The sequence below is a fragment of the Choloepus didactylus genome, chromosome 3 (genome assembly GCF_015220235.1).
Source record: "Choloepus didactylus isolate mChoDid1 chromosome 3, mChoDid1.pri, whole genome shotgun sequence".
Taxonomy (NCBI): domain Eukaryota; kingdom Metazoa; phylum Chordata; class Mammalia; order Pilosa; family Megalonychidae; genus Choloepus; species Choloepus didactylus.
In genome coordinates this window covers 1,961,464-1,982,737 of record NC_051309.1, presented here as the reverse complement: position 1 = coordinate 1,982,737, position 21,274 = coordinate 1,961,464, and the positions used below count along the sequence as shown (strand labels likewise).

At 47.2% G+C, this 21,274-nt stretch overlaps 2 protein-coding genes across 2 annotated transcripts in view; one reads left to right on the top strand and one right to left on the bottom strand.

Annotated features, from left to right (window-relative positions):
• Positions 1-21,274, top strand: part of LETM1 (leucine zipper and EF-hand containing transmembrane protein 1) — a 39,410-nt gene that overhangs the window by 12,282 nt on the left and 5,854 nt on the right. Inside the window, exons 3-4 of the mRNA XM_037829557.1 lie at positions 7,026-7,473; positions 20,783-21,058. Coding sequence (XP_037685485.1) covers positions 7,026-7,473; positions 20,783-21,058 — 724 coding nt within the window. The remainder of the gene's footprint in view (positions 1-7,025; positions 7,474-20,782; positions 21,059-21,274) is intronic.
• On the bottom strand, positions 17,659-20,436 carry LOC119529026 (uncharacterized protein C6orf136 homolog). Its single transcript, XM_037829145.1, has 4 exons — positions 20,346-20,436; positions 18,822-18,928; positions 18,325-18,446; positions 17,659-18,159 (listed from the first exon to the last, which is right to left on the bottom strand). Exons 1-4 carry the CDS (start codon positions 20,434-20,436, stop codon positions 17,775-17,777), a joined length of 705 nt encoding a protein of 234 aa, XP_037685073.1. The 3' UTR covers positions 17,659-17,774.

Below are 21,274 nucleotides of genomic sequence, written 5' to 3'. Positions count from 1 at the left end.
CTTGCACGTGTGCGAACGGGGTTTGCTCTGACCATATATTTACCGTGGAGGCTCACATCCCCTCAGAGCATTTCCCCCACTTTGAAAGGGGTTTACTTGGGGCGGTGGGGTGCAGAGTTGAAGATGGCCTGGGCCTGGGCCTGGGGAGCGGCTGGCCGCTCTTTGCGCGGCGTGGGGTGGCTGCAGCCTTCCTCACCATGCGCCGGCCCTGCCTGCCCGCAGGAAGCTGCAGCCTCCAGGTTGGTTGGGTTTGATGGGAAATTGTTTAGTAATATTTTACATCATTTCATGCTTTTTTTTTTTTCTAATTCCTTTTACTATTTTACCTGATTTGAATGAAATGCATTTATACTGTAGTGCTCATTTTACTTTTTTTAATAATTCAATTTTATTGAGATCTATTCACATACCATGCAGTCATACTAAGTGTAAAATTAATTGTTCACAGTACCACCATATAGTTGTGCATCCATCACCAAAATTAATTTTTGAACATTTTCATTACCACACACACAAAAGTAATGAGTAAAAATTAGAGTGAAAAAGAACAATTAAAGTAAAAAAGAATACTGGATGCCTTTTTTTTTTTTTTTTTGGCCCCTGTTTTTCTACTTATCCATCCATAATCCATATACTGGACAAAGGGGAGTGTGGTCCATATGGTTTTCCCAATCACCCCTCATAAGCTACGTTTTTATACAATCGTCTTCAAGATTCAAGGGTTCTGGGTTGTAGTTTGATAGTTTCAGGTATTTACTGTTAGCTATTCCAAGTCATTAGAACCTAAAAAGGGTTGTCTATGTTATGCGTAAGAGTGCCCACCAGAGTGACCTCTCGGCTCCTTTTGGAATCTCTCAGCCACTGAAGCTTATTTCATTTCCTTTCACATCCCCCTTTTGGTCAAGAAGATGTTCTCCATCCCACAATGCCAGGTCCAGATTCCTCCCTGGGAGTCATATTCCACATTGCAAGGGGGATTTTGTCAGATCCCACATAGGGGAGAGGGCAGTGATTTCACCTGCCAAGTTGGCCTAGCTAGAGAGAGAGGGCCACATGTGAGCAACAAAGAGGCATTCGGGAGGAGGCTCTTACTCACAATTATAAGCAGGTCTAGCCTCTCCTTTGCAGCAACAGTCTTCCCAAGGGCAAGTGCCATGATTAAAGGCTCAGCCCATCAAATCACCAGTCCCCAATGTCTGTGGGCACATCAGCAACCATCGAGGTGGGGAAGCCCAACACCCCCTGCATTCCCCCCCAGCAATGTTCACATTAGTGGTAGCATATAATGTTTCTCTTCTTGTGCCTGGTTTATTTCACTCAACATTATGTCTTCAAGGTTCATCCAAGTTGTCATATGTTTCACGACATCGTTCCTTCTTACTGCTGCGTAGTATTCCATCGTGTGTATATACCACATTTCATTTATCCACTCATCTGTTGAAGGACATTTGGGTTGTTTCCATCTCCTGGAAATTGTGAATAATGCTGCTATGAACATTGGCGAGCAGATATCTGTTCACATCACTGCTTTCAGACCTTCCGGGTATATACTGAGAAGTGCAATTGCTGGATCTAAGGGTAACTCTGTATCTAGTTTTCTAAGGAACTGCCAGACTGACTTCCAGAGTGGCTGAACCATTATACAGTCCCAGCAACAATGAATAAGAGCCCCAATTTCTCCACATCCCCTCCAGCATTTGTAGTTTCCTGTTTGTTTAATGGCAGCCATTCTAATTGTGAAAAGGTATCTCATTGTGGTCTTAATTTGCATCTCTCTGATAGCTAATGAAGCTGAACATTTTTTTATGTGTTTCTTGGCCATTTATATTTCCCCTTCAGAGAACTCTCTTCATATCTTTTGCCCATTTTATAATTGGGCGGTCTGTACTATTGTCATTGAGTTGTAGGTTTTCTTTATATATGCAAGATATTTGTCTTTTGTCAGATACATGGTTTCCCAAAATTTTTTCCCATTGAGTTGGCTGCCTCTTCACCTTTTTGAAAAATTCCTTTGAGGTACAGAAACCTAAGCTTGAGGAGTTCCCGTTTATCTATTTTTTCTTTTGTTGCTTCTGCTTTGGGTGTAAGGTCTAAGAAGCGACCTCCTAATACAAGGTCTTGAAGATGTCTCCCTACATTATCTTCTAGGAGTTTTATGGTACTGTCTTTTATATTGAGGTCTTTGATCCATTTTGAGTTAATTTTTGTGTAGGGTGCGAGGTAGGGGTCCTCTTTCATTCTTTTGGATATTGATATCTGGCTCTCCCAGCTCCATTTGTTGAAAAGACTGTTATGTCCCAGTTTATTGGCTTTGGGGGCCTTATCAAAGATCAGTTGACCATAGATCTGGGGGTCTATCTCCGAATTCTCAATCCGATTCCATTGATCAATGTATCTATCTTTGTGCCAGTACCATGCTGTTTTGATTACTGTGGCTTTATAGTAAGCTTCAAAGCCAGGAAGTGTAAGTCCTCTCACTTCGTTTTTCTTTTTTAGAATGCTTTTTGAAAACAGTTAAACCTTTCTGGGCTTGCTCAGTGATAATTTCTCTACATACTTGACGGCGGGAGATGAATGGGGCTGTGTTCCATGCAGGCCCGTTCCGGTCTGTCCGTCTTCGTGGCCCCGCACGGGCCTGTGACGGCCGAGGGGCTGCCTTCCTCGGGAAGCCACTCTCTTCCTGGCTCATCAAAGCCTGGGAAATTGGGTAATTAACTGATGCTGGTGAGCGCTAACATTTAGTATATGTTGCTGTGTGTGGACACTGTTATCACTACGTTGAAAGGTGAAGTTGGGGCACAAAAAGTGGAAATGGTGGCCAGCGCCTCCCAGCCTGCAGTAACAGTGGTGACCCAAGCCGGACACATCTCCGCTGTGGTCTGTGCTACCGTCCCTGGACCAGACGGTGTCTCCCTCAGGATTCAGTCTGGGGGTGACGAAGGGAGCCGGGGGTACCGAGGGGGCCCGGGCGAGATATGGGCACGGGGTGTGGTCCCTCCTGCCCAGCCCGGGGCTGGGGGAGCGGGGGCTTCTGAGAGCAGGATCGCCCCAGTCCACCCTTTTTTTTAAACTTCTCATTTTGAACAATTTTCAAATTTATAGGACAGTGACAAAAATAATACAGACCCCATGCAGAGAGCTCCAGCCTACCCCTATCCCTCCAGATACCCAGGTCCACCATTTTAACATTTTGCCAAATTTGCTGCAGCATGCTCTCTGTCTGACTGTCTGAGTATTTAACTGTCCATTTTCTGGACACTGAGTGTAGGTTGTGTGCATCTCAGTCATTGAACACATGATACTTCCATGTGCATTTCCTAAGAACAAGGATATTCCCTTATGTAACCTCATTAAGTTACCAAGTTTAAGAAATTTAGCATGGATATAAAGCTCTCATCTATATTCCAATTTTTTCTATGTCCCAGTAATATCCCTTTGAGCCCTTTCTCATCCTTTGTTAGCGCCTGTCCAGGATGGGGTATTGCATGCCACTGTCGTTTCTCTTTGGCTGCTCTTTGTTTTTTATGTGCAACACAAACATTCCCATCCCAGACCCTCCCAAGCACGCCGTTTGATGGGATCCATCGCATTCACGATGTTGCGTTGCCCTCACCGCCTTCCCGCACGAAAAACGTCCCGTCCTCCCAGACAGAAACCTGCACCCTCAAGGCATTGACTCCCCGCCCCCGCCACCTGTGCTCCAGCTTCCGGCTCTGAGCTGCCAGGGTCTCTGTATTTTACCAGGGGGCTTTAACATCCTCAATCTGTAACAATCTTGTTTGCTTACATACCGACTTAACTTCAATAGTTCACACAACTCTGTTCCTCCACCCCTCAGCTTGTGTATCTGGGAATGTCTTAATCTCTCTCACTTTTTTTTTTCGTTTTTATTGAGATATATACATATAACCATGCAGTCATGTAAAACAAAGTGTACATTCAGTTGTTTACAGTACCATTATAAAGTTGTGCATTCAACACCAAAATTAATTTTTGACATTTTCATTACCACACACACAAAAATAATAAGAATAAAATTTAAAGTGAAAAAGAACGATTAAAGTAAAAAAGAACACTGGGTGCCTTTTTTTTTTTTCCTTCCCTCATTTTTCTACTCATCCATCCATAAACTAGACAAAGGGGAATGTGGTTCATATGGTTTTCCCAATCGCCCCTCATAAGCTACATTTTTATACAATCATCTTCAAGATTCAAGGGTTCTGGGTTGTAGTTTGATAGTTCTAGGTATTTACTGCTAGCTATTCCAATTCATTAGAACCTCAAAAGTGTTGTCTATATTGTGCGTAAGAGTGCCCACCAGAGTGACCTCTCGGCTCCTTTTGGAATTTCTCTGCCACTTAAGTTTATTTCATTTCCTTTCACATCCCCGTTTTGGTCAAGGTGTTCTCTGTCCCATGATGCCGGGTCTCGATTCCTCCCTGGGAGTCATATTCCACATTGCCAGGGAGATTCACTTCCCTGGGTGTCTGATCGCACATAGTGGGGAGGGCAGTGATTTCACCTTTCAAGTTGGCTTAGCTAGAGAGAGAGGGTCACATCTGAGCAACAAAGAGGCATTCGGGAGGAGGCTCTTAGGCACAATTATAGGGGGGCCTAGACTTTCCTTTGCAGCAACAGTCTTCCCAAGGGCAAGTCCCATGGTAGTCTCTCTTACTTTTGAAAGACAATTTTGTGAGGTACGGAGTTCCTGATGGGCAGTTTTTTTTGCTTTCAGCACTTTAAATATGTCCTCCTACTGCCTTCTTGCCTCCACGGTTTCCGAGGAAAAACCAGCATTTACTCTTACGGGGGCTCCCTTGTTCTTGACGTGTTGCTTCTCTCTTGTGGCTTTCAGAATTCTCTCTCTGTCTTTGGCATTTGACAGATTGCGTATAACATGGTGCTCTGGGTCTATTTGGGCTTACCCTGTTTGGAGTTCATTGAGCATCTTGAATGTGTTTATTCATGTCTTTGGTTGGATTTGGGAAATTTTCAGCAGTTATTTCCTTGACTGTTCCCTTTGCCCTTCCTCTCTTCTCCTTCTGGGTCTCCCAGGATGTCTGATGGTGTCCCACGCGTTCTGCAGGCTCTGTTTGCTTTTTTTTCATTCTTTCTTTCTGCTCCTCTGACTGAATAATTTCAATTGTCATATCTTCAAGTCCACTAACTCTTACTTATCCCAGTTCCAATCCATTTGTTGAGCCCCTCTGGGGAATTTTTAGTTCTGTTACTGTGGTCTTCAGCTCTGATTTCTTTTCATAATTTCCATCTCATTATTGATGGTCTCTTTGTGCTCATCTCTTATTTTCCTGATTTCCTGTAGTTCTTTGTCCATATTTTCCTTTAGCTCTTTGAGCATATTTAGGACCATTTTTTTTTTTCAAAGTCTTTGTCTGGTACGTCCCGAGTCTGGGCCTTGTCATTGCTCTCTTCTAATGCCTTAATATTCCCCTTTGCCTGGGCCGTCACTTCCTGTTTATTTGTATGTTTTATAACTTTTTGTTGAAACCTGGACATTCTGATACTGTAATGTGTTGTTGCTGGGACTAGACGCTGAGGTGCCTGCTCCTTAAGCTTACTCCCAACTAGTGTTCCGGCAGAGCTCTCCTTGAACGCCAGGAGCTGACAGACAAACAAGGAAGCCCCTTCCCAGCTTTGCAGACTGACCTGTGCAGTGCTGTCCCTCGGGGCTGATCCACACGACGAGTTTAGAGAGCGGCTCCAGGCCACAGCGCAGGGGCCTCCCTGGTCCTTCCTGCACATGCGTCTTGTCTTGGGCACGTGTGTGTGGCCCTGGGAATGCCTCCATTTACATGGTTCCAAATGTCCCCTCTTCCCCAGAAAACAGTTTCCTCACGGTCCCGGGCCCTGCACGGAGTGTCCTGCGGCCACACGCCCTGCCCCAGACCCCACTGGGAGAGCTCTGGGGCCGCCTTCTACTTGCTCGGCAAGTTCTGGGGCGGCAAGTCCCTCAGCACCACCAGGCAGACTGGGCCAGACATACGCGCTCCCAGGGTGTGCGCGGGGGGTACTCTGCTCCCCCTGGAGGGCCTCGCTGATTCAGAGCGCGTGTGTGTGTGTGTGTGTGTGTGTGTGTGTGTGTGTGTGTGTGTGTAGCGGCCCTGAAGCATCTGATTCTGCCATCTCGATGGGGCCAGGGTGCCCCCATGCGTGGGGAGCGGGGGCCGGGGCAAGGCTGGCGTGGGGTTCGGCCTTGTTGGCAGCCACTCTGCCACCCTGGGAGTCCTGGCTTCGGTGCCTGGAGTTTTGGGCTGGCTCTCTGGACTTGCCTCTGCTCACTGGGTTCTTCTGGACCCAACTTCTCCTGCTGAAGGGGGGCCCTGTGAGACAGAACAGAAGCTTCTCTCAGCAGACTCAGTGGCCAGAGTTGAGATGGGGCGTGCGTTTCTGACATGCCTTCCTTGGACCCTGGCAAGAGTGCATTGGCCTCCGGCCTGCGGGGCCCCAGCTCCTTGGGGTGCTGCGCAGATGCACCATGTGGGAGGTGTGCCGTCGTTTGGATGCGATGGGTCAGCGGTCAGCTTATTGGAGAAGATACTCGAAGACGGTGTTTCCTGTGTCAAGCAGCAGACATGGATCTTCTCCAGGGCCATCTCCCACTGTGTCCGTGCCCTCTCATGAGAACACTAGTTGTGCTCGATCCGGGACTCCTGTCCCCATCCTCCTGGCTTCATGTCACTTCCATGGGGCCAGGGCTTAGGACTTGGCATGGTTCAGCCTAAAACCAAGGCGTTTCGTCATGGGACACTTGGTGTCTGGCCAGGGCTGGTGTTTCCGAAGGCCTGTGGGAAGGGATGACACCAGCCGCAACATGCTGACTTGCAGGGTGGAGCCCTGGCCTGGAGGGCTTTGGCCTGCGAGACGTGGCCTCCCGAGGGCCTCACGTCCTTGTGGCTGGAACAAGGCCTGTGCGTGAGCCATCTGTGGCCCTAGCTGGTGTGTGTTATCTTGGGGTCAAGGCAGATCACGGGGTTCTCACTGCTCTTTCCCTTTTGTTCTTGAAGGAAGCTCCGGCTTGGCTTCTGTCCTCTGTACTACCCCATGTGCACGTCCTTCCACAGTGATCCCTTCAGCCACTGGACTCTGCGGCCCGAGCGCACGCAGGCCTCGAGAGCACCATGGACTCCCGTCTGGGCGGGCGCAGCCTCCCTGGGCCCATGGGGCCTCCCTGTGCGTGGCTGGCATACATCCCACCCCCGCTGTGATGACTCCGTCGTGGAGAAGTCCCTCAAGTCTTTGAAGGACAAGAACAAGAAGCTGGAGGAGGGCGGCCCCGTGTACAACCCCCCTGCGGAGGCGGCGGAGAAGAAGTCCCTCGGGCAGAGGGTGGTGGACGAGCTGAAGCACTACTACCATGGCTTCCGCCTGCTCTGGATCGACACCAAGATCGCAGCGCGCATGCTGTGGCGCATCCTCAACGGCCACACCCTCACCCGCAGGGAGCGCAGGCAGGTGAGTGACGGTGGGACTTCGTCTCAGCTTCTGTGGGCAGAGAAAAGTAGAATGAAGTATAGAAAAGTGAACTGCCGGAAAAGTGTTTGTCAGTTCCTTGGAAGAGTAAATGTAGAATTACCATATGACCCAGTAATCCCTCTACTAGGTATAGACCCAAAAGAACTGAAAGCAGGGACCCAGGTGGGGATTTTCCCCCGCTGTTCACAGCGGCATTGTTCACAGTTGCCAAAAGATGGAAGCAGCTCGGTGTCCATCAGCAGATGAGTGAGTAGACGAACTGTGGTGTCCGTGCGGACTATCACTCAGTCTTAGGAAGGAATGAAGTTCTTGGTTTCCTTTTCAGATTGTTCATGATGGTGTACAGAAACCCAAGTGACTTCTGCATGTTTATCTTGTACCCTGCAACTTTGCTGAATTCGTTTGTTAGTTCCAGCAGCTTTCTTGGGATTCTTTGGGATTTTCTATTTATAGGATCATGACATCTGTAAGTAGGGGTAATTTTAATTCTTCGTTTCCTGTTTGGGTTCCTTTTATTTCTTTTTCTTGCCTGATTGCTCTGGCTAGAACATAGTACAAAGTTGGGTAACAGCAGCGACAGTGGCTTCTTTGCCTTTTGAGGAAACATTCCGTCCACTGTGGGTTTTTCACAAATGCCCCTTACCATGTTGAGAACGTTCCTTCTCTTCCGGGTTGTGTGACTGTTTTCAGCATATGAGGATGTTGGAGTTTGTCAGCTGCCTTTTCTGCATCGACTGAAATAATCAAGTGGTTTTCCCCTTCGTTCTGTTAATGTTGTATGTTTCCTTGGTTGATTCTCTTTGGTTGAACCGTCCTTGCATTCCTGGGATAAATCCCACCTGGTCATGGTGGATAATGCTTTTGCTATACTCTTGAACTTAGCTTGCCAGTTTTTCGCTGGGGGTTTTTGCATCTATGTCCATAAGGGATATTGGTCTGTAATTTTCTTTTCTTGTACTGTCTTTGTCTGGCTTTGATATCAGGGTAACACTGGCCTCGCAGAATGAGTTACAATATAATCTCTATGCAGTTTGGGGGAAGAGTTTGAGAAGAATTAAATGTTTGGTAGAATTCAGCAGTGACTTTTCTTTGTTGGGAGGATTCTAATTTCTGATTCCATTTTATTACTTGTTATTGATCTGTCGCTCTCCATTTCTTCTAGCATCAGATTAAGTAATTTGTATGTTTCAAGGAATTTGTTCATTTCTTCTAGGTTTTCTAATTTGTTGGCGTATAATGTTCAAAGTACCCTTTGTAATCCTTTTCATTTCTGTAAGGTTGGTAGTAATGGCCCCACTTTCATTCCTAATTTAAGTCATTTGTGTCTCCTCTCTATCTTTGGAAGTCTGTCTAAAGGTTTAAAAATTTTATTGATCTCTTCAAAAAAAACAACCTTTGGTTTTGTTGATTTGTCTATTGTTTTTCTCTTTTTCACTTCATTTTTCTCTTTGTTAATCTTTACTGTTTCTTTCCTTCTGCTAACTTTGGGTTTAGTTTGCTCTTTTTGTGCTAGTTTCTTTAGGTGTGAAGGTAGGTTATTGAGTTGTGATCTTCTTTTTCAGTGTAGGCATTTAGAGCTGTGAGTTTTCCTCTGGGCTCTGCCTTTGCTGCTTTCATAAGGTTTTGTATGATGTGGTTTTGTTTTCATTCCATTTTTATAGCCAAGGAAAGGGTAGATGGATGTTTACGGTTCACTGCTCTTCTGTGGCCTGGAGGCCGTGGGTTGCTGTTGTGTGTGCGCGTGTATGTGTGTGCGTGTGTGTACACGCGTGCGCTTCTCTTTCTTGGGGCTGAAGGAGAGTCCCGAGACCTTCTTTACTGTTTACTTAATTATTAGGGGGCTTGTGGGTTTGTAGAACAGTCATACACCAAGTACAGGATCCCCGTCACCTCCCTGTGAGCATCTGGCACTGGTGCGGGACGCTAGGTGCAGCTGATGGACGCACGTTTCTGTAATTGTACTGACTGTAGTCCACGGCTCAGCTTAGGGCTCATTGCTGGTGTCGTGCAGCTCCGTGGGGTTTTCTTTTTAATTTTTATTCGAGTCACGTATATACAACTCAAATTTCCCCCTTTAACCACATTCAGGATATAATTTGGTGCTGTTGATGACATTCTCCGTGTTGTGCTGTCTTCACCACCATTCATTACCAAATCTTCTCCAACCCCCTCCCCAGAACCTGTATACCCATTAAGCAACAACTCCCCATTCCCCGCTCCCCCATGGCCTCTGGATACCTGTATTCTAATTTCTGTCCCTATGAACTTGCTTATTCTAGATATTTCATATGAGTAGAATCATTCAGTATTTGCCCTTTTGTTCCTGGCTTATTTCACTCAGCCTGATGTCTTCAGGGTTCATCCATGTAGTAACATGTATGAGAACTCCACTCCTTTTCCGGGTTAGTAAGATTCCTTTGTGGGGGTAGACCATGTTTTGTTTATCTGTTCATCTGTTGATGGACACTTGGGTTGCCTCCAATTTTTGGCTTTTTTGAATAATGCTGCGATGAACATGGGTGTACAAATATCTGAGTGTCCTGATTTCAATTGTTATTTTCTGTTTTTAAAATGATCACTCTCATAGTGGGTGTGAAGTGGTAGCTCATTGTGGTTTCCATTTGCATTTCCCTAGTGGCTAAGGATGTTGAGCATCTTTTCATGTGCTTTGTAGCCATGAGAAATGTCATTAAAGTCCTTTGCCCATTTCTTTTTTAAACCGTTTTATTCACACACCATGCAGTCCATCCAACCTGCACAATCAGAGGCTCTCAGTGCAATCACAGAGCTGTGCTTTCATCGCCACAATTAATTTTAGAACATTCTCACTGCTCCTGAAAGACAAACCCCATGCCCCATCCCCCGTCACTGGCAGTCGGCTTCCATGTGGTACCTTTGTTACAGCTGATGGAACAACAGTGAGATACTACGGATAGCTGTAGTCCACAGATTGCTGTAGGTGCATTTTTCCCCATATACCACCCTATTGCTAACACCTTGAAATAGTGACGTACGTTTGTTTCAGTTCATGTAAGAATAGTCGTATGTTTGTACAGTTAACCACAGTCATCGTCTACAGCAGGGTTCAGTGTGTTATGCAGTCCCATGTTTTATTCTCTAGCTTTCCTTCTTGTTACATACATGACCCTAAACTTCCCGTTGGAAACACCATCAAACATAGAATTTAGTGCTGTTAATTACACTCACGGTAATGTGCTACCATCACCTCCATCCAACTCCAAACTTTTACAGTCAACCTCATTTAAACATTCTGCACAAATTAATTGTCAGTTCTCCATTCTCTACCCTCATTTTATCTTCTGGTAACCTATATTCTAGATACTAACTCCATGAGCTTGCTTACTATATGTAGTTCATATTAGTGAGATCTTACCATATTTGTCCTTTTGTGTTTGACTTAATTCACTCAACATAATGTCCTCAAGGTTCATCCATGTTGTCACCTGCTTCAGGACTTCATTCCTTCTTACTGCTGAATAATATTCCATCATATGTTGTTCTAGTTTGCTAATGCTGCTGGAATGCAAAACACCAGAAATGGACTGGCTTTTATAAAAGGGATTTATTTGGTTACACAGTGTGCCAGTTTGAATGTATTGTGTACCCCAAACGCCATTATCTTTGAAGTAGTCTTGTGGGGCAGACGTTTTGGTGCTGATTAGATTTGCTTGGAATGTGCCCCACCCAGCTGTGGGTGATGACTCTGATGAGATACTCCCATGGAGGCGTGGCCCCGCCCATTCATGGTGGGCCTTGATCAGTGGAGCCATATAAATGAGCTGACTCAAAGAGAAGGAACTCAGTGCAGCTGTGAGTGACATTTTGAAGAGGAGCAAGCTTGCTAGAGAGGAATGTCCTGGGAGAAAGCCATTCTGAAGCCAGAACTTTAGAGCAGACGCCAGCCATGTGCCTTCCCAGCTAACAGAGGCTTTCCGGACAACATTGGCCATCCTCCAGTGAAGGTACCTGACTGCTGACACTTTATGGCCTTAAGACTGTAACTGTGTAGCCAAATAAACCCCCTTTTTGTAAAAGCCAATCCGTCTCTGGTGTTTTGCATTCCGCAGCATTAGCAAACTAGAACAGATTTTGGTACCAGAGAAGTGGGGTGCTTTTGCTGCTGAGTTTGCAAATACCAAACATGTTGGAACGGCTTTTTAAATGGATAAGGGGAAGATTCTGGAAGAATTGTGAGGAGCTTGATAGAAAAGGCCAAAACTGCTTTAAAGAGACTGTTTATGGAAATACGGACTCTAAAGATACTTCTGACGAGGACTTGAGCAGAAATGATGAATGTGTTGTTGCAAACTGGAAGAAAGGCGGTCCTTGTTTTAAAGTGGCAGAGAATTTGGCAAAATTGTGTCCTGGTGTCAGATGGAAGGAAGAATTTGAAAGTGACAACCTGTAATACTTAGCTGAGGAGATCTCCAGACTATGTGTGGAAGATGTCCCCTGGGTTCTCCTTGAAGCTTATAGTAGAATGCGGGCAGAGAGAGATAAACTTAGAACTGAACTCTTTGGTTCAAAGAAACCAGAAGCTGATGGCTTGGAAAATTACAGGCTTCCAGGGGGTGGAATCCCAGAAGCTACAGCCCAGTGTGAGGATGTAACCAAACATGGAACCCAGCTGCCATTTCAGTACAAGCCAAGATTGGAGATGGAATTATCCAGAAAGGATTTGTGGAAAGTCCTATTGTCTAATGGCTTTGACCCCTGTGTGCTTCATGCAAAGCCAACAGAATTTTTGCGAGATCTTTATAGACAGAGCCATTGCCGGTCTGGACTGGAGGAGACAGACAAGGAAAAAATTAAAGGAAAAATTTCTTCAAAGACAGAGCCATGGAGGTTGAGGTCTAGAGTCAAGAGGCCTTGGGCTGGGAGAGCGGAGCAGCCCACATGCATGGAAAGGGTGAGTTTGCCCTGGAGGTCGAGGGCGGGCCTTCTGCCTCAATGCTCAGGAAGAGTTTTGCCACCCGAGGTCCCAAGGAGGGTGGAGCACATTCCCAGGGAATTGGGGAGAGCCTGGCTGCCACCCCACTGTTCTGAAGGGGTTGAGCATGTGCCCTGGAGATGGAAGGGATTCCGGGAGGTGCCCCGATGTTTGAGGAGGGTGGGGCCGAGACGGTGGTCTCCCCAATGTGTGGATATGTTGGAGCACTCACCCAAGCATTTGGAGAGGAAAGGGCTGCCCGAAAAGGCCCTTAGGAAGGGTTAGGCTCCTGCTCTCTCAAGCCCCAAGGATGCAACGTTGTTCTGTAAATGACTCTCAGACTTTGAAATCTAATGCAGTTTGTCCTGCAGGTTGTAGGAATTGTTTTGGTCCTGTTAACCCTGTTTTCCTTATTCTTTCTCCTTATGGCAGTGGGAATGTTTATCCTATGACTGTCCCTCCTTTGTATATTGGAAGCATATAACTTGTTCTAAGTCCACAGATCCAAAGCTAAAGGAGAATTATGCCTTAGGACCCACCACACCTGTAATTGATTTTGATAGGATCTTGTACTTAACTTTTGTTACTGAAATGATTTAAGTTTTTGTGATATTGTGATGGAATGAATGTATTTTGTATTTGGAAAGATAATGTCATTTTGGGGTCCAGGGGGTGGAATGTGCCAGTTGGAATGTATTGTGTCCCCCAAACGCCATTATCGTTGATGTAGTCTTGTGGGGCAGACATTTTGGTGCTGATTAGATTTGCTTGGAATGTGCCCCACCCAGCTGTGGGTGATGACTCTGATGAGATACTCCCATGGAGGCGTGGCCCCGCCCATTCAGGGTGGGCCTTGATCAGTGGAGCCATATAAATGAGCTGACTCAAAGAGAAGGAACTCAGTGCAGCTGTGAGTGACATTTTGAAGAGGAGCAAGCTTGCTAGAGAGGAACGTCCTGGGAGAAAGCCATTTTGAAAGCAGAACTTTGGAGCAGACCCCAGCCACGTGCCTTCCCAGCTAACAGAGGTTATCGGTCGGATGCCATTGGCCATCCTCCAGTGAAGGTACCTGACTGCTGACACTTTATGGCCTTAAGACTGTAACTGTATAGCCAAATAAACCCCCTTTTTATAAAAGCCAATCCATCTCTGGTGTTTTGCATTCTGCAGCATTAGCAAACTAGAATGCACAGTTACAGTTTAAGGCCATAAAGTGTCCAAGGTAGCACATCAGCAATTGGGTACCTTCACTGGATGGTGGCCAATGGTGTCCAGAAAACCTCTGTTTAGCTGGGAAGGCACGTGGCTGGCGTCTGTTCCAAAGTTCTGGTTTCAAAATGGCTTTCTTCCAGGACGTTCCTCTCTAGGCTTCGGCTCCTCAAAAATGTCTCTCTTAGTTGCTCTTGGGGTGTTTTTCCTCTCATAGCTTGTCTGGAGCGAAAGTCTGCTTTCAATAGCTGTCTTCAAGCTGTCTCTCATCTGCAGCTCCTGTGCTTTCTTCAAAGTGTCCCTCTTGGCTGTAGCTCCTCTTCAGAACATAACTCACAGCTGCACTTTTATGGCTCATTTATATGGCTCCACTGATCAACTTAGACCCACCCTGAATGGGCGGAGCGACACCTCCATGGAAATCATCCAATCAGAGTCATCACCCGCAGCTGGGTGGGGCACATCTCCATGGAAACACTCAAAGAATTACAATCTAATCAACACTGATAACCTCTGCCCACACAGACTACATCAAAGATAATGGCATTTGGGGGACACAATATATTCAAACTGGCACATTCCACCCCCTGGACCCCAAAATGACATTATCTTTCCATATACAAAATACATTCATCCCACAGCATTATCACAGAAACTTAAATCATTTCAGTAACAATAGTTAAGTACAAGATTCCATCAAAATCAATTATAGGTGTGGTCAGTCTGAAGGCATAATTTTCCTTTAGCTGTGAATCTGTGAACTTAGAACAAGTTGTGTGCTTCCTATATACAAAGGAGGGACATTCATAGAATAAACATTCCCATTGCCATAAGGAGAAGCAGTAAGGAAAACAGGGTTAACAGGACCAAAACAGTTCCTACAACCTGCAGGACAAACTCCATTAGATTTCAAAGTCTGAGAGTCATTAACAAAGTGAGGTTGCATCCTTGGGGCTTGAGAGAGCGGGAGTCTAACCCTTCCTAAGGGCCTTTGTGGCAGCCCTTTCCTCTCCAAATGCTTGGGTGAGTGCTCCAACATATCCACACATTGGGGAGACCACCTTCTCGGCCCCACCCTCCTCAAACATCAGGGCAGCTCCCGGATTCCCTTCCATCTCCGGGGCACACGCTCAACCCCTTCAGAACAGTGTGGTGGCAGCCAGGCTCTCCCCAATTCCCTGGGAATGTGCTCCACCCTCTTTGGGGCCTGGAGTTGCAGAGCATTTCCTGAGCATCGAGGCAGAAGGCCCGCCCTCGACCTCCAGGGCAAACTCACCCTTTCCATGCGTGTGGGCTGCTCCGCTCTCCCAGCCCGAGACCTCCTGACTCCAGACCTCAACCTCCATGGCTCTGTCTTTGAAGAAGTTTTTCCTTCAATTTGTTCCTAGTCTGCCTCCTCCAGTCCAGATTGGCAACGGCTCTGTCTGTAAAGAGCTTGCAGAAATTCTGTTGGCTTCGCATGAAGCACACGGGGGTCGAAGCCATCAGACAATGGGACTTTCCACAAATCCTTTCTGCTTAACTCCTTTTTCAATCTTGGCTTGTACTGAAATGGCAGCTGGGTTCAATGTTTGGTTACATCCTCACATTGGGCTGTAGCTTCTGGGATTCCACCCCCTAGAAGCCTGGAATTTTCCAAACCATCAGCTTCTGATTTCTTTGAACCCAAGAGTTCAGTTCTAAGTTCCTCCTCTCTCTCTGCTCACATTTTACTATAAGCTGCAAGGAGAAGCCAGGGTATATCCTCCACACATAGTCTGGAGATCGCCTCAGCTAAGTATTCCAGGTTGTCACTTTCAAATTCTTCCTTTCATCTGACACCAGGACACAATTTTGCCAAATTCTCTGCCACTTTAAAACAAGGTCTGCCTTTCTTCCAGTTTGCAACAACACATTCATCATTTCTGCTCAAGTCCTCGTCAGAAGTATCTTTAGAGTCTGTATTTCCACAGTCTCTTCAAAGCAGTTTAGGCCTTTTCTATCAAGCTCCTCACAATTCTTCCAGAATCTTCCCCTTATCCATTTAAAAAGCCGTTCCAACATGTTTGGTATTTGCAAACTTAGCAGCAAAAGCACCCCACTCTCGGTACCAAAATCTGTTCTAGTTTGCTAATGCTGCCAGAATGCAAAACACCAGAGATAGATTGGCCTTTATAAAAGGGGGTTTATTTGGTTACACAGTTATAGTCTTAAAGCCATAAAGTGTCCAAGGTAACGCATCAGCAATCGGGTACCTTCACTGGAGGATGGCCAATGGCGTCCGGAAAACCTCTGTTAGCTGGCAAGGCACGTGGCTGGCGTCTGCTCCAAAGTTCTGGTTTCAAAATGGCTTTCTCCCAGGACGTTCCTCTCTAGGCTGCAGTTCCTCAAAATTGTCACTCTTAGTTGCACTTGGGGTATTTATCCTCTCTCAGCTTCTCCGGAGCAAGAGTCTGCTTTCAACAGCCGTCTTCAGACTGTCTCTCATCTGCAGCTCCTGTGCTTTCCTCAAAGTGTCCCTCTTGGCTGTAGCTCCTCTTCAACATGTTACTCACAGCTGCACTGAGTTCCCTCTGCCTGTCAGCTCATTTATATGGCTCCACTGAGCAAGGCCCACCCTGAATGGGTCGGGCCACACCTCCATGGAAATATCCAATCATAGTCATCACCCACAGCTGGGTGGGGCACATCTCCAAAGAAACACTCAAAGAAATCTAATCAAAACTGATAAAGTCTGCCCACACAGGATTACATGGAAGATAATGGTGTTTGGGGGACACAATACATTCAAAGTGGCACATATGTATATACCACATTTTGTTTTTCCATTCCTCAGTTGATGGACACTTGGGTTACTTCTATCTTTTGGCAATTATAAATAACGCCGCAATGAACATTGGAGTGCAAATGTCTATTTGTGTCTCTGCTTTTAGTTCTTCTGAGTATATACCTAGTAGCAGGACTGCCAGATCGTTCGGCTGTTCTATGCTTAGCTTCCTGAGGAGCTGCCAAGCTGTCTCCCGCAGTGGCTGCACCATTCTGCATTCCCACCAGCAGTGCATATGTGTTCTACTTTCTCCACATCCTCTCCCACACTTTTAGTTTCCCGTTTGTTTAATAGTGGCCATTCTAGTAGGTATGAAATGATACCTCATTGTGGTTTTGATTTACGTTTCCCTAATATTAGCTAGTGAAGTTGAGCATCTCTTCGTGTGCTTTTTAGCCATTTAGTATTTCCTCTTTGGAAAAATGTCTATTCAGGTCTTTTGCCCATTTTTTTAATTGGGTTGTTTGTCTTTTTATTGTTGAGTTGTAGGATCTCTGTATATAGTCTATGTATTAAACCCTTATTGAGTATGTGGTTTCCCGGTATTTTCTCCCGTGGAACAGGCTGCCTTTTTACCTTCTTGACAGAGTCCTTTGAAGCACAAAAGTGTTCGGTTTTGAGTAGGTCCCATTTATGTATTTTTTCTTTTGTTGCTTGTGCTTTGGGTGTAAGGTCTAAGAAACCACCGCCTACTACAAGGTCTTGACGATGCTTCCCTGAATTTTCTTCCAGGAGTTTTATGGTCCTGGGTCTTATATTTCGGTCTTGGATCCATTTTGAGTTATTGTGTACAGGGTATGAGGTAGGGGTCCTCTTTCATTCTTTTGAATATGGAGACCCAGTTTTCCCAACACTGTTTATGGAAGAGACTGTTCTGTCCCAGTTGAGTGGACTTGGGAGCTGTGTCAAAAATCAGTGATCATAGGTCTGAGGGTCTGTTTCTGAACTCTGAGTTCATTCCGTTGATCGATGTGTCGGTCCTTGTGCTGGAGCCATGCTGATTTGACCACCGCGGCTTTACAATACGCTCTCAAGTCAGGTAGTGTGAGTCCTCCCACTTCATTCTTTTTCAAAATGTTTTTGGCTATTCGAGGCCCCTTTCCCTTCCACATAATTTTTTTTTTTTTTTTTAATATTCATTTAAGCTTTATTATTTACAAGCTAAGTTACACAGCAGCTTTGCACAGCATGAGATGGAAAGGAAGGAAGGAGAATTGGGAAAAGAAGCTGGCTACTGAGATTCCTTGCCACCTCCACCCCTGTCTCTTGTGCATAACAAAGTCTTCAAGTGCTGTCTCCATCTCCATTCCTGGATCAGGCTTTGGAAAACAGGTGCAAGTTGGGTTTTGGCTCCGACAGCCCCAGGGCCACCAGGGCTCCCACTAGCAGCTTCTTCACAGGCGTTGGGGGTGAGTGTGAAGGCATCAATTTGTCTAGGCGATGGCGACAAATGAGGCCGTTGGAATTCAGGTAGAAAGTAGAATAGGCATCATAGGTCCGGTAAAGCTCATCCTTGTCACGCTTGTAGAAACGCAGAAAGAGCATGTGGATGGGCAGCCCCACAAGCCGCCAACGGGCTTGCAGGGTCCAATTCTCGGAGTGGCGGGTCAGCTGTAGAACCTCTAACTGAAGTTGTGCAAAATAGTTCCAGGCCAGGAAGCGGCAGAGGGTCAGTGATAGAATGTACAATGTCCGGCCTCTATGAGCAGGGGATGGGAAAGAAACCACAAGATGGCTGAGGCAGGAAACCAAACTGGTCTCTGCCTGAGGAGTGAGAACAGCTGTGAGAAGCAGCCTGGGACCTGTTCCGGGAAGTAGAAAGGGCCCTTTTCTTTCCCAAGGCCCTACCAATAGCCTGACTCACTTGGTACGTATATTCAGGATCTCAGTGATGAATTCCACATCTGATGGGTATAGAGTGTAGTCATGGGAGTGAAGGAGCAGGTTGGGAAGCTCTTGTCTCAGTCTCTTCCATACTGGGATCCCCTGATGGGGTGGCAGGAGAAGGGTGGGAGGTCCCAGGGGCTTGGAAGGGTATCAGAGCCCCAGGATAGGGGCAGGGGGGTCTCTCAAATAGACTTCTAAGTCCATCCAGGCAGCCCCCATGTAATTCCGGTCCCAGTCCCTCCTCCCCCTTTTCTGGAGGGATAACCACCCACGGTGAGCTGAGGGCCTGGATCTGAGAGAGAGGTAGCTGGGGAGCCTGGAGAAGTGGCTGAATAGGAGGGCATGGGGGTGGGGGAGACCAAAGAAGGGGAGAAGATGGAGAAGTGGTTGTCATGGAGTGGGGCCAAAGGGGTGGGAATGGTAGAACCCGTGAAGAAAGCCGGTCCTCTGTCCTCAGCGGTGTCCCAGAGGCGCCGTCTCAGCCGGAGGCGTGGCCATCTTGCCCGGGTGCAGGGCCCTGGGCCAGTCCACCCGGGCCGGCCTTCCTGCCGGGACCGCTATACAGGTGGAGGATGCACATGCTGCAGAGTGCGGCCCACAGGTCGGCTGGGGACAGGGAGGCTCCGGAATGAGGCCGCAGGCGAGCCGTAACCTCTCCGCCCCCTGCCCTTCAAATCACCTCCAGACACAGGTAACCCCGGAGACACAGGCGCAAAGCGGCCGCACCCCGCTGCCCAGACCTGGGCCACGGCCACGGCCACCCGCCGGCCCCCACCTCAGACCCCTGAGAGAACCGACGCCCACATAAATTTGATAATTGGCTTTTCCATTTCTGCAAAGTGGGCTGTTGCAATTTTGATTGGGATTGTGTTGAATCTGTAAATCACTTTGGGTAGAATTGATATCTTAATGACATTTAGCCTTCCAATCCATGAACATGGAATGTCTTTTCCATTTATTTAGGTCTTCTTTGATTTCTTTTAGCAATGTTTTGTAGTTTTCTGTGTATAGGTCCATTATATCCTGGATTGTTTATTCCTAGATTTTGATTCTTTTAGTTGCTATTGTAAAGGGAATTTTTTCTTGATTTCCTCCTCACATTGCTCATTATTAGTGTACATAAACACTGCTGATTTTTGTCTGTTGATCCTGTATGTCTCCACTTTGCTGAACTCATTTATTAGCTCTAGTAGCTTTGTCATAGATTCTTTACCTTTGCCCATTTTTAGATTGGGTTGTTTGTCTTTTTGTTGTTGAGTTGTAGCAATTCCTTATATATTTTGGAAATTAAACCCTATTCAGATATATTATTTGCCACTATTTTCTCCCATTCTGTTGTCTTTTCAGTGTTTCGAAAATGTCCTTTGATGCACAACGATTTTTAATGCTGACGAAATTCCGGCTCTTCTTGCTTGTTGTGTTACTCATGCTTTGCTGTAATATGTAAGAATCTGTCTCCAGTTCTAAGGCCATGAACGCTTCCCCTCTGTTATCTTCCAAGAGTTTTACAGTTTTGTCTCTGATAGATTTTTAGGTCCATTTTTAGGTCTTTGATCCATTTTGAGTTAATTTTTGTATTGGTTTGAGGAAGGGGTCCACACTCATTCTTTTGTACGTGGATTTCCAGTTTTCCCAGCAACAGTTGCTGCAGTGACTCTTCTTTCTTCAACGAATGGCCTTGGCTCCCCTGTCGAAAGCCACTTGGCTGTGGCTGTGTGCATTTATTTCTGTATTCTCAGCTCTGTCTCACTGGTCTGTGTGTCCTCCCGTACACCAGCATCACGCTGATTCGATTCTTGTGGGTTTGTGATCTGCTTTGAACTGGGGATGTATGAGACCTCCAAGTTTACTCCTCTCTTTCAAGGTGGTTGTGGTATTTCAGGCCCCTTGTGCTTTCACCTGAATTTGAGGATTGGTCTCTCTACTTCAGCACAACAGGCTGCTGGAATTTTGACGAGGAGTTTTCTGCACTTACTGTTGTGTAGTCTTAAATCTAACACTCTAACCGCTGGCCAGAGGCCCCCAGCCAGCACTGCTCCTTGTGTGGAGCTTCTGGGCTGGACGGCATGGCCTGGACCCTTGCTGTCATGCTGGACGAGGGGGTGCCATCCACTGCCAGCCCCAAGCCTCGTCCCTGCTGTCGGGCTGACCCCCAAGGCCAGGGGCAGGTGCCGCCCACAGAGCAGGGCCCCAGTCAGTGCCGGGCTCCAGGCACATCGGGGAGGATGGAGGCCCCCGGGGCTGGGGCCTGCCTGGCCCTTGTACACACACCCTGGCGAGTGGTCCGGGAGCTGCAGGCTGAGTCCCTCTGGGAAACGGAGTCACTGCTGGGTCTGGTGAGGCCCGGCCGGCATAAGCCCCAGGTGACGTGTCCTGGCGCCGGGCCCTGGCTGCGCTGCCGCCCTCTAAGTGGCTCTGCCCCCCCGCCCCCCCAGTTTCTGCGGATCTGCGCCGACCTCTTCCGCCTGGTCCCGTTCCTCGTCTTCGTGGTGGTCCCCTTCATGGAGTTCCTGCTGCCTGTCGCGCTGAAGCTGTTCCCCAGCATGCTGCCGTCCACGTTCGAGACCCAGTCTGTCAAGGTGAGGGGCGCAGGGGGCCACAGCCGCCGTGGGGCTGCCGACTGCACTCCAGGCGCTCGGAGCTTCCGGTGCTTTATGTTGTCTCTGGAATTTGGTCCCTCTGCTCTGCTCTCGTTACTGAATGGATTCTGGGTTTCTCATTTGTTCCTCTTCAAGGGTCTTATTAAGTGGGTTTGCCAGAGCAGTGTTTGAAAGCAGAAGCCAAGAGCCGTCGGTGGGCCGTGCGGTCAGCCTGGCACGGGGTGGGCAGCTGCCATCTGCAGCCCAGTGCAGCCCGACACACGTGCCTGGTCCTTTTCTCGGGGACGTCCGTGGCTGTATCCGCGCTGCAGCAGCAGGGGTAGGGGT

Bases quoted from the DNA above. Each gene is read 5' to 3' on its own strand.
- LOC119529026 (XM_037829145.1), bottom strand. From the start codon at position 20,436: ATGACAGCAAGGGTCCAGGCCATGCCGTCCAGCCCAGAAGCTCCACAC. The intron at 18,447-18,821 runs GCGCCTCTGGGA...CCACCCCATCAG, and splicing joins CCACGCCTCCGGCTGAGACG to GGGATCCCAGTATGGAAGAG. The intron at 18,160-18,324 runs GTGAGTCAGGCT...CCCTGCTCATAG, and splicing joins ATCCTGAATATACGTACCAA to AGGCCGGACATTGTACATTC.